Source organism: Equus caballus, chromosome 7 (assembly GCF_041296265.1).
Source record: "Equus caballus isolate H_3958 breed thoroughbred chromosome 7, TB-T2T, whole genome shotgun sequence".
NCBI classification, from domain to species: Eukaryota; Metazoa; Chordata; class Mammalia; order Perissodactyla; family Equidae; genus Equus; species Equus caballus.
Window position 1 is genome coordinate 38,025,572 of NC_091690.1, and position 17,627 is coordinate 38,043,198.

The 17,627-nt window shown below is 44.9% G+C and overlaps 1 protein-coding gene across 5 annotated transcripts in view; it reads right to left on the minus strand.

Moving 5' to 3' along the window:
• Positions 1-2,293: 2,293 nt before the first annotated feature.
• The window catches only part of KCNJ1 (potassium inwardly rectifying channel subfamily J member 1), a 29,369-nt gene continuing 14,035 nt past the window's right edge, over positions 2,294-17,627 (minus strand). For 2 of the 5 annotated variants that reach the window (XM_014741373.3, XM_005611707.4), the window contains 3 exons: positions 16,112-16,209; positions 14,723-14,923; positions 2,294-4,737 (listed from right to left, as the gene is read on the minus strand). In XM_014741373.3, the coding sequence (XP_014596859.1) occupies positions 3,598-4,716 (1,119 nt within the window). In that variant the 5' untranslated portion in view covers positions 4,717-4,737; positions 14,723-14,923; positions 16,112-16,209 and the 3' untranslated portion in view covers positions 2,294-3,597. Of the gene's footprint in view, positions 4,738-14,722; positions 14,924-16,111; positions 16,210-16,856; positions 17,154-17,627 lie in introns of those variants that run through there. The other 3 variants (XM_070272949.1, XM_070272950.1, XM_070272948.1) reach the window with 2 other exon arrangements.

Below are 17,627 nucleotides of genomic sequence, written 5' to 3' on the forward strand. Positions count from 1 at the left end.
AGGATCATTGGGAAAATTAAATAAGGTAATGTATACCAAATGATTAAAACAGAACCTAAGACACAGTAAGAACTCAGTAAGTAGCCCCTATGGTAAGTCTCTCCTACTATAGTATAAGCCTTGGGTTTCTCACTTGCCTGAAAGATACTTTTGTCTTCTAGAACAGCCAGTGCAGTCAGGATGCATGGGATGAAGATGGAGAAGTGGCCACATCAGTTCCTAGCCCCGCAGCCCCAGTGCAAATCTCCCTCTGCAGGGCTCAGCTCCAAGGAGTCCAGCTGGGTGCATCTGGCTGGGGAGATTAAATTATTTTTGAATTCCTAACTGAATGTTCTTTTAATGGAAACTTAATGACAGGCATTGAAATAGATTTCCTCCATAACCCCTCCTCCTGCGGCGCCCCCCAACACAGCTCTGGGTTGCACAGTTCCCGATAACCTTTATTCCCTACCCTTGGACTTTTATCTCCCCAGTGACAAACAGCTCTTGCTGGACAGAAAGAGGAAATTCCAGTCATTGTTCTCAAACTTCTGGCTTCCAAAATAAAATGCTCTATCTCCCCTGTCAAGCTTTGATTGACATTCACTTCCTGTAATGGCAGACAACAACGGCCCAGGGGCGGGGTCAGGGGCTTATTTGCATTCTTTGCATCAGAGGTTTTCATAACATTTGTTCTAGACAGAGGAAGATCCCCCATGCTACTCACAGAACCACCCTGTCGGGACCCATCTCCAGTATTATGAAAAATCTCCAAGGAAGGCACCTCCTCCACTGTGCATGCATTCCACCAAGGAAGTTCTTTCCTGTCCTGTTGCACACCCATTGGCCATGGGAAGAGACAGACACTCTAATCATCCCACTCTTAGCTTTGGCAGCTTAGAGGGGATCTTTTCCTTCTACCCTTTCTTTCTTTAGAAATAAGTTTGTAGACATTCTTCCAAATCTCAACTCTAAATATTGGCGCTCTAATCAACCGAAGTCCTGCAAGTTTAACCCAGGATCAGACTCTCCAAGTCCAGACCCCCATAGCAACAGAGCCAAATTAGGCTATTCAAGGAGAGTCAGTACCAAGGAAAACTGAATATGGTATGCATCATGGGATGCAGTTTTTCTTGAAAGAAATAAGAAATGTTGAATTGCTCTTAAAGTGGATGAATCAGTAAATCTAATAATATGGCACACCTGTAGCAATAGCAGTACTGATGCGGTCAAGACCTGCTGGCAACAATGTTACTGTGTTGGAATAAAAAGCTGGCCTTTAACACTGGCATTAGTCTATGGGCTTTCTGGAACCTTCTGTTTCCCATTTATTTTCTTTGCTCACTGAGCTCCTATGCCCTTGGTAACCCCCTTTCTCCAAATGCCCAGGGTTCTTATGCTGCTTTTAGGTTCCAGTCACCCTTTAGGATTATCAAAAGGTGACTCTGAGGCCTCACTTCCTCAGGACTTTATTGGACAGAAGTATATTAATGGTTGCTGGAAGTTCAACAATAATTTGCATTAAAAAGGAGACTCCAGGTGGCAGAATGTCTTAATCCTAATCAAGGAATATTTGGAAGCAGACAGACTTCTACTGAATAACCCTGAAAGAGATGTCAATCACATAGATTCCAGTTGTTCAGCTCTCTTAACAATCAAAAGGAATGGACTGCTTATGATCATTTCACTTCCAGCAATCCTCAAGCATGCTGCTAACGAGCAGGAGAACAGACCAGAAGGAGTGTGTTCTGACCTCCAGTTTATGAAGCAACTACAGAGTCATAAAACCTCATGACAACGTGCCAGCAGAGAATTCTAGCTCCCTCAAGCTTGTTATACCTGATTTCCTTTAGCTTTGTCAGCAGATTAATTGCAATTCCAACACACTTACAGGCACAGAGTAATCTCCCTTGTGGACCAGTTGTATCCACTGTTAGACCACTGACAAAATGCGCAACTCTAAACCCATCAAACTTCTCACTAGTCTTGGTCAGAAGGACTAGGGTGTGTGTATGGATCTGTACAAACTCAACCCCAGGCCTGGGAAAACAAAGCCACCCCTACTGATGACTGCCGGCAGCTGCCGCTTCGTGTGCCAAGACTCACACTGGAGTGATTTGACGGCGCTACACAGGAAGGGACATCTCTGTAGCCGAGGTCATTTCCTCCCTGGGAAGCTGGAGTCAAGACAACATATATGTCCTATTTACCATCTTCCCACCCCTCCTGCCTCTCCCAGGAGAAAGTCCACCCTCAGTGAGAGGATTTTCTCCAGTTGGTCTGTCACAATTAATACACAATAACTGACACTTTTGGGAAGTATATGCACAGTTACAGAGATTTAATATATTAGTCAATACACTGAAAACATTTTGATTCCTAAGCAGCTTTGAGTACCATACTTTCCAGAATACATTCAAAATAACGTAGGAGGGGAACTGAACAAGACATTCACAGTGAAACCTTCCCCTAAAGATCAATCATTATACTGGGTTGGTCCCTTTGAGGAAGATGCAGTGTTGGCCTTCAGAGAAAGGAAGACCTCGCACTTGCCTCACAGTGGGTCACATCCTTTCCCTTTCACACTTCTCCTTTAGAAATGGCATTTCAGTACAAACCCTAAGCAGAAAAACACAGGGAACTTTTTTTCTCTCCGGAGCATTCGCAGTACTTTCCCCTTGAGGTGCCTTGGTACCTTCAAATTCCTCATTGCCTTCCTGGAAGAGGAAGAAACACTCTTCTCACAGATTTGTAGCCCAAATCCCTTCTAACACAAATTAGAAGAAATGCCACCACCATTTCAAATCCAGCATCCTTTCTTGCAGGAAGGTGTTCATTGAGATTCTAGAGTGGTGATTTACCCTCTGTCTAAATGTGCCACATGAGATCACTTGGGCCAAAACCCAACTTGGGCTGCCATGCCTGGATAGGCCCTGAAGCCTATCCCAGTGCTGGGCTCAGTGCTCCTCCCCATGTTGGGTACGTAGAGGTGTGGAGTGCATGGACTGAGGCTTCCGTCCATCCTCTGGAAACACAGCGTGACCCAGACTGAGATGAAAGCTCCAACAACCAGCGTTGGAGAAGGTCAGAGCCTCACAAACGTTCTTTGTGTGTCAGTCTTTTCTCATTGTCTTTGATTGATTCATCTCCCTCAACTCAGGAAATAATTTTTCCTTTGATAAAAGCCAGTGTTAACATAAAAGTGACTTTTTTCTTATCAGTAGAATCAAAATGAGAATATGATTTTTCCCTTATCCTATCTAAAGCTCATAACTTCTTCAAGGAGACTTTTAAAAGTCTCATTTGGCCTGTCCGTGAGACTTTTGATGATTTTGTCTGTTCCATCAACATGGCATGATTTCAAATAATCATCTATAGATTCCACTTGAGCTCCTAGGGCTTCCATATTCCAGTTTTCTGTAAATATAATGCATGTTCTAATGCAGTTGCCTTGTAGAGCTACGTGTCTTGTAGGATCATGGTTATTAGGTTCAGGGGCGGGTAGACTTTGAAGTCTCTTGCCCTACCTTCAAACCCCCAAATTATTGATTATATTATAATGCTTCTAGTCACTAGGTATCTTCAAGACTTTGCTTTATTTGTGTCGAAAAGCCACTGCTACATTTTTGTGTCATCTGTTTCATTGACTTCTGACAAGATGAAGTTGGGGTTGTCATAACCTCTCTTCATCCTGGCTGTAGCATCCTTCTCGTTATAAAGGCACATGGCACAGTGAGGGGTCTCCACTTCCACTGTCTTGCTAAAGTTATGGAAATCCACTCGGTATTTCCCTTCCTTGGTCTTGGATACTATGGGAGCAAAACGGTAGCCCCAAAGCACTTCTTCTGGGACATAGGATGTCCGGACTTGGCAGGTAGCACTGGTTGACTCCACCGTGCCATCTAAAAACACTACTAATTCAAAGTCCTGCTGGGGGAGAGTTTCTGCTGCCATGTGGAAGAAGGGGCTGGTGTGATCAATGACATGGTAAATTGTCAGTGGGGAGATGAAGAATAAATTTTCATTCCCTGCATCAACTACAAAGTTGATATTGATCTGGTCCAAAATAATGGTCTCTCCTTCAGGAGTGACCGTGGTCTTCAGAAGCTTTCCATATATGTGACTGCCAATAAGGAGGCTCTTCCTAAGATTAGCCACTCGGATTAGGAGGCAAAGCTTCCCACCCCGTTTACTGATCACTGCATTCTTGCTGAATGTAATGGTCTTGGCACGCTTTTTGGGTCTGGAGATCTTGGCTAAAATGGCACCACACATGAAAGAATTGACGATGACTCCGAGTATAGACTGGAAGATAAGCAGAAAAATGGCAGTGCCACATTTTTCTGTCACACACCTGAATCCATATCCAATGGTCACCTGCGTTTCCAGAGAAAACAGAAAAGCTGAAGTCAAGCCATTAATGTTCTCCACACAAGGGGTGTGGTTGACGGAAGGATGGAACTCGGGGAGATCTTTGTGAATGTAGGCTACAGCATACCACAGGAGACCAAAGAGGAACCAGCTCCCCAAGAAGGCTGTGATGAAGATCGTCATTTTGTATCTCCATTTGAGGTCAAGCACGGTCGTCCAGATGTCCACAAAGAATATAAACCTTGACTGTGCCTCCACATTGCCAAACTCGATGTTACACCTTCCATCTTTGGAGACGAGCCTCGCTCTTTGCCGAGAATGCCCAAAAAAGCAAGTGACAAACCATTTCCGAAGATGTTTGAACATTCTTTCTGTCAACACCCTGTTCTGAAAACACATCAAAGAAAAACAAAACAAAATTATGTTTATAGCAGCAGTGAACTAGATGACTCACATAAAGAGCTAACTATATATGAAAAGACCATTCAAAACAATCTGGGTTACTGATCGTTTGGGCAAGCTGACAAGTTTATTCTGGATACCACAATACTATTTCCAGTAGAAACTTTCCACTAGGAGACAATATTGCTTAAATGTAAAAAGGAAAAATAATTAGAGAGAGAGAGAAATGGAATGAATCTAACAGAGCATATATTCAAGTGTTTCTTGACCTCAGTAAGTTACACGAAATCTTAAAAATGTTTATGATAACCAATTATGATCGGTACTACAATTTACTCGATATTATTTTTTAAATCAACTCTTTTCTCTTTAATAAACTTAGCCTAATTCTAAGCAAAAATATCTGTGAAAGCAGAAGCTTGATGTACTATTTACTTTTTTGTAATTTACAAAAATAAATAACTATGAACAAAACCCACTTATCAATATACTACCTAAATCATCTTGTGTACTGCAATTGGTACTCAAATATCAGCAGAAATCTTAATCCAATTCAATTCTCACATTTATCAAATGAAGGGACTGAGATTCAGGAAATTGTAATGACGCGTCCAAAGTTATGGACCCAATCAGTGGCAGGACAATAACTAAAGCACAAGGTGCCCTCCTTCCAGTCTGGAGGAACCTCTACCACACCGCACCATCTTGCATCTCAGTTAGTAAATTTTATACTCTAAAGTTGGATTGCCCTGAGACATTTTAAGACAAGTATTCGTCAACTTCCTTTTTTTTTTTTTTTTAATTCTTGACACTATTTAGAGCAGAGTTCCTTAATACTGCTTGGTCAAGTCCTACTGGATGATCTCGGAAGTTTTCTCAGTGGATCTACAAGCTGTTTCTACTCTTCCTCCACGATTTGCCAAGATTCTCAAAAGGAACGGTATGATGGTGACCACCAATATCTCACACTTCCTTCCCTGCTCCAAGGCTGAAGGTCTGGGGAGCACTGATTCAAATAATACTCCATAAGGGTGGAACTATGTTTTATTTGTTTCTCTATTCTAGCTGCTAGCACCGTCAATGGGTGCTTACTATTTATTCAATAAACATAAGTGGAATAACTCAGTGAATGAATTAACCTCTTCAAAATGTAACCTGATCAATGGTTTCTTATTGATGATGTTATTGTGACTTCCATTTTATAGCAAAAGGGTGAAGGGATTTTCCCCTAAACAGCCAACAATAATGAGACCCAGAGGTCACAAATACTAGACTACCTCCTCCCCTAGGTGTGCCCGTCCCCACCCCCAAGGTGTGCCCACCACGGTTAGAAATGTCTTCGTGGTATTTTAAATTAAATGCAAATATGTTTCTAAAATAGGTTTCAAAATCCCCCTTCAAAATATGTTTATTCATACAAATTGGGAAGCGAAACCAACTTAGTGATAAATTTTAAACACAAGTGATATTCTACAGTGTCTAGCTCACAGCCTCAACCCAGGTGAAAACACAGAAGTCAACAGCAAGAGACACAGCTGAGATGATTTGAAATTTTGGAGACAGGTTCTAAAGACATAAAAAGAAAAAATGCTACCAGGAGAGCAAACAGCAGTGCGCACACTCAGATGGCCCTGCCCTCGGCCCACCCAACCTTCACTGACCCCATGTCTCCAAAGAGGATTAGGGGACAGTCCCCTGTGAGGCATACCAAAGGAGAGAGAGTCTCCTTCTGCCCCAGGCTCTCCCCTTTCTCTGCACACACGTCATTTAACCTTGCATACATTCACTGGAGACTTTCTCCCTTTCCCAAGTTTATGGAAGCTCACACTGTTTCAAAAGCTCTTCATAGAATGGATCTCACCTAAAATAATGAATTCAAAAGCCACCATTTATCACTTGAATCCACATTCTTTTTGTCTTACATTACAATTCCAGAGATGGCTCCTAAGACACCAACTTCTGAGTTTTTCTTTCCCACTACTCTTTCCCTCCAGTCTCTCTTAAATTCATTTTACTTTTGAGAATAAAGAATATTTCTGCAGAGTGAAGTACCCCCTGATTTATCTCTTGGATAAGTTTTGGTTTCCCTGCCTGTATTACTAACAAAATATTTTTGCCTGGCCTTGCAAAGAGCTGAAACAAAAGCAACCAGCTTATAATGCTTTCCCAAGATTTTCTGCACTTACCAACATCCTAAACATATTCTGACCCGAGGCATCCATGGCTGGGAAAAGCAAGGAAGTGGTGTCAGGAGTTGGTCTGTGTACACAGGCTGATTTCTTCTAGACCCAGCCTCATTTATTTTAGGCTTTGGTCAGTGGACTGATACTAATTTGTATTAGCTTGAAAACACTTAATTTGATAACGGAGTTGCATTGTTTGAACAAAGGCAATTGGTTGTTGTTAGACCAAGCCCCAAGCTGGGTACGTACTATTTTCCCCCACACCTCACATGGCTTGAATACCGTCATGCTAAGACGTGACAAACCACCAGCTAAGGTCCCTGGGCAGCAGGTGTGGATTATGTTCCTAGCCTTTGGCTCCTCTCCTTTGCCACGCTCTATAGCTCTCTTGCTGTTTCTCCTTGGTCATTCCTAATAACTTTTCACCAGAAACAATTAGTTATCATCAATCTCCCAGCTTATTCTCGGAAACACACCGAGATACTGAGACTTCCAAGAGTTCACACAAATACAGGTGAATACATAGACAGAGATAAGTGCGTATTTGTAAGATGAAAGTAAAACCACACGAGGAAGAAACAAGATACCATGTTAATCTCTTTATACAACGGTTACTGTTATGTAAGAAACTGAGATTTAAAAGCAGCCTTTATTGTTGGATTTATTTTATAAAATCTGGCATTAACTGAAAGTACTTTTTATGCGTACTGGGTTAACCAATGCTGTTGATTTATTTATTCAAAGAGTGAGAAGAATTACACCTAGAGACGGCAAGAATCCAGGATAACTTCGTCCTCTGACCAAACCCATCATCTGCACAGCAGACCCGCTATCCACAGCACGTCTCCTACTTTGCTTACACAGTGGCATTTAATCTAACCACTGACAGAGCCAATATGCATTTTTTGAACTATTGGGTAATTAGAGATTGGCCCTGGTGTCTGGATTAAGCACAGTTTTTAGGTTACTTTCTATTGAAATCAGTAAATCTTAATAGCAAGCAAAGGGCTGTATATTAGCTAATATTTACCAAGCGAGTCCTAGTGGCCTGGCCAAGCAAGTGGATCCTATCATTGCCACGTTTTTATTCAGTGCTCCAGCTTTCTTGTTCTGTAAACAGTCCGTTCTCAGAAAATAGACTTTTTGTAAACTTCCCAAACATTAATTGTTTGCTTATTTTTTAGGATTTCAAAGACAAACAGAACCCTGTTCTTGCTCTCAAGGAGCTCGCAGTCGAATGGAGAAGTGAGCTCAGTAAACCCGCGACTGCAGTGTAGTGTGGTCCGTATGGCTCTCTGTTAGATGGGTATCCACCCTCTGCAAAAACGCTTCAACTGACAGAAAACTGAATGCCTTTACGTGTGCATTAGTGAGTGTATCTGTCATCATCCAACACTGACGTGGTGGTACTTGTGTGTTTACTAGGCACTGTGCTAGACATCAGGGAAGCAATTGTCTGCCAAATGGGCACAGTCCTTGTTGTCGTGAAGGAGCTTCCAGTCGAGTGTAGAGGTGGAGACGGGAACGAGCTGATAAACAATCAAACGCATTGAGATGCATGACAGGTCAGCAAACAGTGGGAGTGCTCCCGGGAGCACCTGTTCTGAGGGGCAGAGAAGTACCACCAGGCGAGGGCCTGAAGATGGCATTAGAGTCACATATAGTAGGAACTCTATGAATGTCTGCTGAATGATAATAAATAAATTAATCAATGCACGGCTAACAGCAATGAGTTTGCTGTCACTTATACGGCTCCCCACCAATGGAGGTATTTTGGAAGAGACATTCCCGCATACATGGTAATGACCGCGCTGCGCTGTGATTGTTGGGTGTGACCCAGGCAGCGGCAACAGAAGAAGAGAACTTGGAGGAGCTGAAGAAGTCTCAGGGAAATAGGTAACAGAGTGCCAGGGCCCTCGGTGAGACGTGGGCTGGAAAGGCCAGCAGGGCCAGCACACTCAGTGCTTGGTGTGCCTGTGTGATGTCCGTGTTGTAGACTAGAGGAGAAACTGATATAGAGAACACACGTCTAGTTCCACTTCAGGGACAGCTCGTTATAATTCTAAATAAGTCTCAAGCCTCTTCTGTTTAGCGGTCCTTCAAATTCTTGAAAAGAAACTTATTTTCCTCCTGAATCTCCTTTTCTTCGTAAAAATGCAGGTTTCATTTGCATGCAAGGCCCACATCAAACAAATCCTCTTCATCCTAAGTGAGGTACCTACAGCTTGAGCTCACAGATGAGACTGTATTTGCAGCATCAGCACAGAGGCTGTGCTTGCGGGCCTCCACCTGAGAACAAGCCTTTACGAATTTGGGGTTTCCTACAGCACTTGTCGCACCGCCTCCTCCCGCCTCCAGCACGCTCGACAGCCTCAGCATCAGAGAGAGGAGGGCAAACAGACCTGGCTTTATTACCTCTGTTTAGAATCACACAGCTATCATCTCTCTACATAGATGAACACTGACTGCAGGCCGCCTTTCAGAGAAACCTTTCACAGCCTTAGTTTCCTTCAGGACATTTCTAGGAGTTGAGATTTTATGCTGGATGTAGAAAATATGAGTTATGGGTCCTGAGAGCAGAGCCAGATTATTTTCTGTAGTCCCTTTGGTGGAGAAGAAATTCAAGTTTCCATGAAAATGTACTGCTTTGTTTCAGGCCAACGGTCCATTGAATCAACAAGCATTTCTTGAGGACCTACCACAGCAAGGCATAGAATGGGATTCTGGGACGTGCTCTCTGCCTTCTTAATCAATATAATCAGACAGACACTCTATTCATTGAACATCTCCTGTGTACCAGGCACTGTGCTAGGAAACAAAAGAGGTGACAGCCCCTGCTCTCAAGTTGCTCTCAGATAAGTAATTCAATCATGCTACGCAGCAGCCTTACGGCCCTGAGACGACTGAGCACGGGGTTCTAAAGCAGCCACCAAGGAGGAGACCCGACAGGCTGCGTGAAGTTTATTGTCTTCAACACCCTGGGTGAGGAGCTGGAACAAATGCCTCTACCTGCTCCTGCAGACGACTTCCTGTTTTCTATGAAAATGGTCTCAAGCTATTGAGGATAACCCCTCCGCTGGATTTGCAAATGCTCAGGGCCCCGAGGAGCGCTAAGGCATCCAGCTCCGTGAACTACTCCTTTCACATCCAGAACCTATTGTGGACAGAGGGCATCTTTTTGTTCCCTAATTCCAAGAGAAGTTCTCTCTGATGTCTTCAGCATTATTGGGCAGCCCACTTGGGGTCAGCATAAGCTCTTCTTAAATAGAACTTAGCAAGACCAATGGAAACAATTTTTCCTGGCCTCATGGGTGTGTAAAAGGGTGTCTGAACCTCAGGACTCTTCCAGGCTAGATTTGGGAATGCCCTTCAGGAATTTCCCACATTTCCCCTGGAGTGAGTGCCCCCAGGCCCTCTCCACTGAGAAGGCACAAGTCTGCTTGTGTCCAGGATGGGAATGCAGCCCAGACTTTCCCGGGTACCTTGCTCCTTCCAGAGAGTTTGACAACAAGAGCCAGGGAATTGCGAGGTCCGAGGGTGCTGGTGCTCTCACGAGGCACACCAGGTGCTGTAGAGATCTCTGGAGCCAGCCAGCCATTAGCACTGCCGGAGAAGTACAAGATGTGCCATGCGTGGGGGATCAAGAGAGGATGGGAGACCTGGTCCAGATGCTCATGGCACAGTTAATAATGAAAGGCAGGGAGGCAGAGTGGAAGGAACTCCAGCTTGGTAAGCACAGATACAGATTTGAACTCCACTTCTGGCACTTAATGGCCAGGTGACCTGAGCAAGCCACTTAGCCTTACTGAACCTCAGTTTCCTCATCTGTGAAATGGCTGCAAGAATATACTTTCAAAGGTTGTGGTGTGTTTTAAACACAATCGCATATGTAAAGTTCGTAGAACGTAGCAAGCATGCAATAAATAGTAGCAACTATTACTGTTAGCCCGAAGTTCAAACGTGTGCAGCAGTTTAACCGGGTGTCACTGACCCAGGCCGTTCAGCCTCTACTACACAGAGCCCAATGGGCTGTGTGGGAGGTGACAGCCTAGTGAGAGGGAAGGCTTCTAAGAGAGAGTGACAAACTTCTGACAATACATCAGTGTCTGTGAACTGACTGGCTTCAGAGCCCATCCTTCCATGTGGAATAGAAGACCTGGGAAAGGCAGACATGTTTTTATAAAGGATTTGCCTATAATCAAGGCAGAAGCCTTATCTGGGTGAGGTGGAAGAGGATAGAGGGAGAGAATTATCCTCGGCAAGGCTGAGCAGAGACGTGGTCATGATGCTGGTCTTCTCCTACCGTAGACATCAAGCAAGATGATCAGATCACTAAATATATATACACATATATATATACGTGTGCCCATTGGAAAGGAGAAAAGCAGCCCTGACGTCTGGGACTCACAGCTAGGTCTTGATTTTCTGTTGAACACAAACAATTTCACAGAACATCAACAGCAGACAAGCCCACACGATGATCAGGTCCAAACACAGAAAAAGTCATGAACATTGTCCAAACCATAAAAATGACCACTATCCCCCTATCCTGGCCGTTATGAGGGACCCCTGCTTCTTTGCCATTAGCAGGTTTAGCCTCACACTAGTCTTCTCTCCTTCTAGGCAATAAGATTTACTGACGTGCCCAATCATAAAATTACCCGCACTTCCTGACAACATCTAACCCGGAGCAAAGTACTGCTTCCTTAAATCTTCCCCAAATCCTGTTTAAGTGCTTTCTCACACTCGGCGAGGCTGCCCACAGCTCCTCACATTGTGTGTTTGCACCAGCTGCAGAAAGTCAACTTGTCCAGCTACAGAGGTGCTCTTGGTGTGGCTTCGCTGGAAGGCTGTGACACCACGAAAGGACACAAGAACACACAAAAGAAGAGGTGTAACTAGGACGTCACAAAAGCCATTTTACAAGCCAATTGGAGAGAACCAATTCCATTCCATTTCTTCCAGAAGTCACACACACACCTGCACTTTGTACATAGGTTTGCTTTCGTGTCAGGATGTGAAGACTCAAGGAAGCAACCGGATTTAAATACGAAAAGTCATTAAAATGAGTTAAAATTTTCAAGAGAAATTTTCAAGTGAAATTCTATCTCTCTGACTTGTTTACCAGGGCCATTGGTCATCCTAAGATAATTGTACTCTCACCACAAAGACCTGTATCTCTTCATGGCCCCTGGATTGGGTCTCAGCAGGAAACACAGGTGGGTTCCCACCCGTGCAGCCAGCCTGGGAGCTAGTGAAGCTGAACCCAAGCAAGGTGTCCTCAAGGTCCTAGCGGTCTTCGGTGGCAAGTCTTTTTCCTGGAGTCAGAAACCTATGCTTTGGAAACTGACATTTATTCTGTGTGTGTTTCAATATTGTTTCCTTATCATTCTTCCTAACTGTTTCTTAAAGTATTTTGGAAGTACTAGCATGTGTCAGCTTTGCAAAGAAGGGCCAGAAGGGAGGCACTTCATCGTTGCTGATTCAGAGTTTTGAAGGGAGAGCAACACATCCCTGAGGTGTGAGGAGTGATGACGGCAGAGTAAGAGAGCCCTAGGGGACGAGAAGAACTCACCGTCACAGAACTGGATCTACTTGCCTTCTATTCTAGAGATTTCCTAAGAATATTTCTCTTCTGAACTTTAAGGAGTTCTGCTCTTTACCAAGGAAAGCTATTGCCTTATTGGGCGTGAGTGGATTGAGCCAGAGTTAACAGGGTAAACGAAGGCAAAAGTGAAGACGCAGTGTTCAAAACGAATGAAGAGAAAGGCCAGGGTTGAGAAAAGTCTCTGGAGAGTGTGCAACGGGGCAATGAAGACTGCTGTGGAGAGTTCCAGCAGCCTGCTCCCAGCTGCAAGAGACAGGTTACATTCTGTGTGAACAGCGCCCTCTAGAGCACAATCCAAATGGTGCCCTCTTGGAGCAGTGAAATTCTGGGGCCCAGAAAGCCTACAGCATCCACCCAGGCACAAGTGCAAAATCTCTTGCCTGTGTTTTTGTATTTAGTTCTCATTAAAACCCTAGGAAGTGGGGAACTGAGATTCAGAGAAGTTAAGCAATTTGCCCAAGGTCACAAAGCAGAAACCTAGAAGAGCAAAGATTAGAAAAATCTAGGTTTACCTAACTGAGAAGGCCTTGCTTTTAAACCCTATGTCATACTCAAAATAGTGACTAAACCATGCAGTGGGAAGGCAAACATTTATTCGGCACCTACTTACTATGCAGCAGGAATGGTGACTTTCAATACGTTTCCTTGCTTAATGCAGAGATCAATAACACGGTAAGAGTAACCAAGAGATCAACCTAAATATCGAACCTAAATACATAGGGAGGATTTGGACTGGGGGACAGGGGGCAGGTTTCCAGGGACAAGGAAGAACGTGAGCAAAATCACCAAACAGGGAGAGAAGCAGGGTATGCAAGAGGATGGGGGCTCCACAGAGAGCGTACAGCACCTACTAGATTGGATCGAAGCGGGAAGGGCCTCAGTGCCAGGCGGAGTTCAGAAATGGTCAAGACGTCAAAGTAATTGAGAGGAACTGTGGAAACAGCTGAAGATGTTGTACTGTTAAGCATTGTGCTTACTCTGGAAGCTTCTACAGGCCGTCCTGGCTTGAACGAATGGTAGAAAATGGCCTGAGTGATGGGAATGACGTCTTCCATTTGGAGACATTTGTAGGTATCTCCGCGGTGCCGTCACTGCGTCTTTGGCAGTCGGAGGTGTGCAGTGACAGCACGATGGCTAGTGTGGGAGGATGGGGAGCTTCCTCCCCAGGGGTGGTGAGCTGAGTCTTGTGTACTCACCGCTCTAGCAGATGGCAAAGTGCCCTGGCCTTGGAGTCAGTTAGTTCGGTAACATTTATGGAGTGCCAAGGTCATGCTTAGGCCACAGACCACAGATACAGAGACGAGGAGACACACATTTGAGGCCCGGCCCTGCCTCACACCAACTAGAGAAACTTGGGCAAGTCGCTTAACCTCTCTGAGCCTGCCACGTGTGCCGTCTCTCCTGCTGGGAACACCTGGCCCTCTACTCTCTCCTCCTGGCTGACTTCTTGGTTTCAACCTAAATGTCATTTCTCAGAAAGAAACTTCTATGTCAGTTTCTCAAAGAGAGGGGAGTTCCCGACCACCCCCCTCCTCATTTAAATTGATTCCCCCCTTACAATATTTTATTGTACTCTTTACTGTTTATTTGTAGCGTTTACCCTGATTTTAACTTACACAATTTCCTTTTGTGATGGTCTGGGGGTAGTGACCCCATCCATCTCTTCCACTGCCCACCTAGCCCTGGGCCAGGAGCGGATGCTCAATAAATGTTTGTCAAGGAAATAAATAAATGCAGTACAGTGTAAATGACTCCAAGTGCTTGATTTTCAGAAGAGGCTGTGGAGAGGGTAATGGAGCCTGTCGCCACTCTCCAGTGCTGGTGTGCAGTCTCCATGGCACCTGGACAGGGCAGATGACTGGCGGACGCTTCACCTAAGTGGCCTTGTGGTCTCGGGCTCCTCATAACCAAACTCTTATCCGCTTTCTTGTAGCCTGGGTTGTCCATATATGTATTACATGTAACAGTAAGTCATACTACATCAGGATAGTAGGTATTTAAAGGAATCCTTTACTGAATTATTTTATGAAGTGAAGAATTAATTTTGAGATAAAATAATCATCCTCCTATTTGTTTTCCTTGTAAAAGTATATGTGTTGGAAGAACAGTTTGTTTTTCTGAAAACTGGACACATTTTATAATGGAACAAGTCCTAAATCTCATCTACCGAGCCACTCACCTTAAACGGCACTGGAGTTTAATAAAAGGATTTAAATGTTTACAAAAAGTCGTGTTTCTTATGTGCGTAGAGAGCCTGTTGTTAGTCGGCCTTTCTAGTTCTCTGTGGTTTGGGTTGGTATTACACCAACTCAGTCTTTCCAGCCCAGAAACGAATGAATTCCATGTGGACTGGAGGCTCTGAACATTCTTTCCTGAGTCTCTGTAACAAGAAAGGACACTTTGTTTTTAAGAAAACATATAGAATTTGAAACTTTGGCAACTTACAAAATAGAGGACTCGTTCAGCTAATGCCTTGGCTATAGGCGTTGGGAACTAGTATTCATAACGCTGTACCCACAGGAAAAGAGTGTCACGTCAGTACAGCCCGGCTCTGGGAGCCATGCTAAGCAGAAGGCACAGAACACCAGGCTCTTGAGTTTGGATTGGAATTCTGGACACCTTCTAGTGCCACATTCTAGCTTATGTTTGAAGTCTTGCTGTCACGGGCCACCAAGTGGTCCACCAGGCAGGATTGAAGAAGTGGGGGTGGGGTTTGACTCTGGAGTCAGTCACCGACCAGCTCTAGCACTGGGTACTATATCACCTCTCAGGGTGTCAATTTCCTCATCTGAAAAATGGACATTCATGTCTATCCTACAGATGGATAGAAAGAACTTAACACCTGGACATGGAAAGTGATCAAGCTATTAACACCTTCAGTAATACTACCTCCAGCTCTAATTTCTCCAGCAAGTACTAGCCATGCACTGAATGAAAGATCCAATCATGTCATTATCTGTAATGCCTTTACTTCTAGGCTTCTCTATACCAGTGTCCAGGCTGCAATGGTATCACGTTTATCAGAAAGGTGATGAGAAGGGCAGGGCTCTAGGATAAACCACAAGGCAGTGGATTAGCTGGAGAGCCAGCATTCTTCTTGGTTCTATTGCTCTGCCCTGGGGAGCTTCTGAGGGTCAATGATTACCAGCTTTGGCTTGGGTTCTGCCAAGTCATCAGAGTTACATTTATGGGGCAGCACGTCACCCACCCTCCCACGTCCAGGTGTTTTCTGGGAAAGCCCTGGAGGCAGAGGGAAGCAGAGCCAGCAGCCTTGGTGACCCTTTTGTTCCACATCACAGAGCTGCCCTTGGGCCCACGCTGGATTCCTCTCTTTGGGACTCTCCTTGTCCCCCATCAGAGCTCACCCGAGGGGGCCCCCTCAGAGTGGGCACTGCTGCAGAGACTTCCCACCTGGCTGCTCACAACGCAGATGAACTACTCCAGCAATTGTCTTGACAATTCTCGTGTCTGCCCCTAAAATGAGGATGGCAAGTGGGAGAAGGGGGACATCCCCCAGACCCCAGAGCCATGCCAGGGCAGGGCATACATGGGGCCCACACCCACCTACCTCCAGAGGGAAGGCCAGTGGAGACTACCACAGCCCTGCTGATGCACTCGGTCTCGTTCCTTCTGTCCTTCTTTTTACTCTGTGGTGTGCATAATGGCCTGGGAAAGATGAAGTGAAATGCCACTTTATTTCCTCTTATTTGCCCTTCTATCACAATGAAACCCAATCAAAAGAAGTTTTTACATCTCAAAAATGTTACTTAACCTCTCTGAGCCTCAGTTTTTTGTAATAAGTTGGCGATTACAATGCCTATTTGTTGTTTTGGGGAGTAAATGGAAAATACACAAATCCACACAAAAACTTGTACACAAATGTTTATAGCAGCATTATTGATAATGGCCAAACAACCCAAATGTCAATCAACTGATGAATCAATGAATAAAATGTGGCCTATCCATTCAAGGCAATATCATTTGGCCATAAAGATGGAAGGAAGTACTAATATATGCTACAACGTGGAAGAACCTTGAAAACACCGTGCCAGGTGAAGGAGGCCAGCGCAGTGTTATTCATTTATGCAGATGTCTAGAACAGACAAATCCACAGAGAAAGAAAGTCAGATTGCTGATTGTCAGGGAGTTTCTTTCTGAGCTAATGAAAATGTTCTAATATTGATTGTGGTGATTATGGTTGTACAACTTTGTACAACAAACAATATTCTTAAAAAACGTTATTGTACACTTTAAATGGGTGGATTATCTGATATGGGAATTATATCTCAATAAAGCTGGTACAGAAAAAATACCTGTTGCATAGAAGAGACTCAGCAACTCCCCTCTTATCCTCATCCCTCTCCTCCATGTCTTAATCCTCAGTTCTTCCTCTTCTCTTTCTACTTCTCTCCTCCAGCACCAGCCAGAAGCACTACTGTAGGCCCTTGTTGGGCCCTCGCCTGAACTTGGCGCCTCCCTCCTACAGCAAGCGGCCACTGTGATTCGGGAGGCACCACCATTAAAAATTACTTTCTTGGTCACAAGATCCTGGAGGTACAGAGAGATTTCTCTGCTTATCCTCACTCCTAAAAGAAGCTCTGCCTGCACCTGGAGAGTTACCTCTCCTCCCGGCATTTATGGGAGAACTTCTTCTTCCCTACCCAGTCCAGAGGGTGAGGGGCGGAGCAGTTGGGGCAGAGTGTGGGCATCTCCCACCCACCCACCTTCACCTGCGTTCCACAGGACTGACCCTGAGTGGGCAGCTCCAGGGCGAAGTCCTGTCTCAGCTCTGCCCACTCACCTCTCACACCTCCCAGGGCTGGAGGTCAGGCTAAAGTCATGTGCTTGGGACCGAGTCTGCAGTTCCAAAAGCGTGGCAGGCCCACAGACTCATGGACTAGCTGACCAATGCCCCGGAAGTGGGGTGGGAGGAATTCACAGGGCTGTGGTCCCATCCAGCTGCACCACTGCCCCAGCCTCAACTCAGCCACGGCGCTCCCTGCGCCCTCGCATGGTCGCTCATCTTCTCTCCCGCTCTCATGGGGACTCAGTTTTGTTCTCTCCCTCTCTCTCTTTCCCTCAGT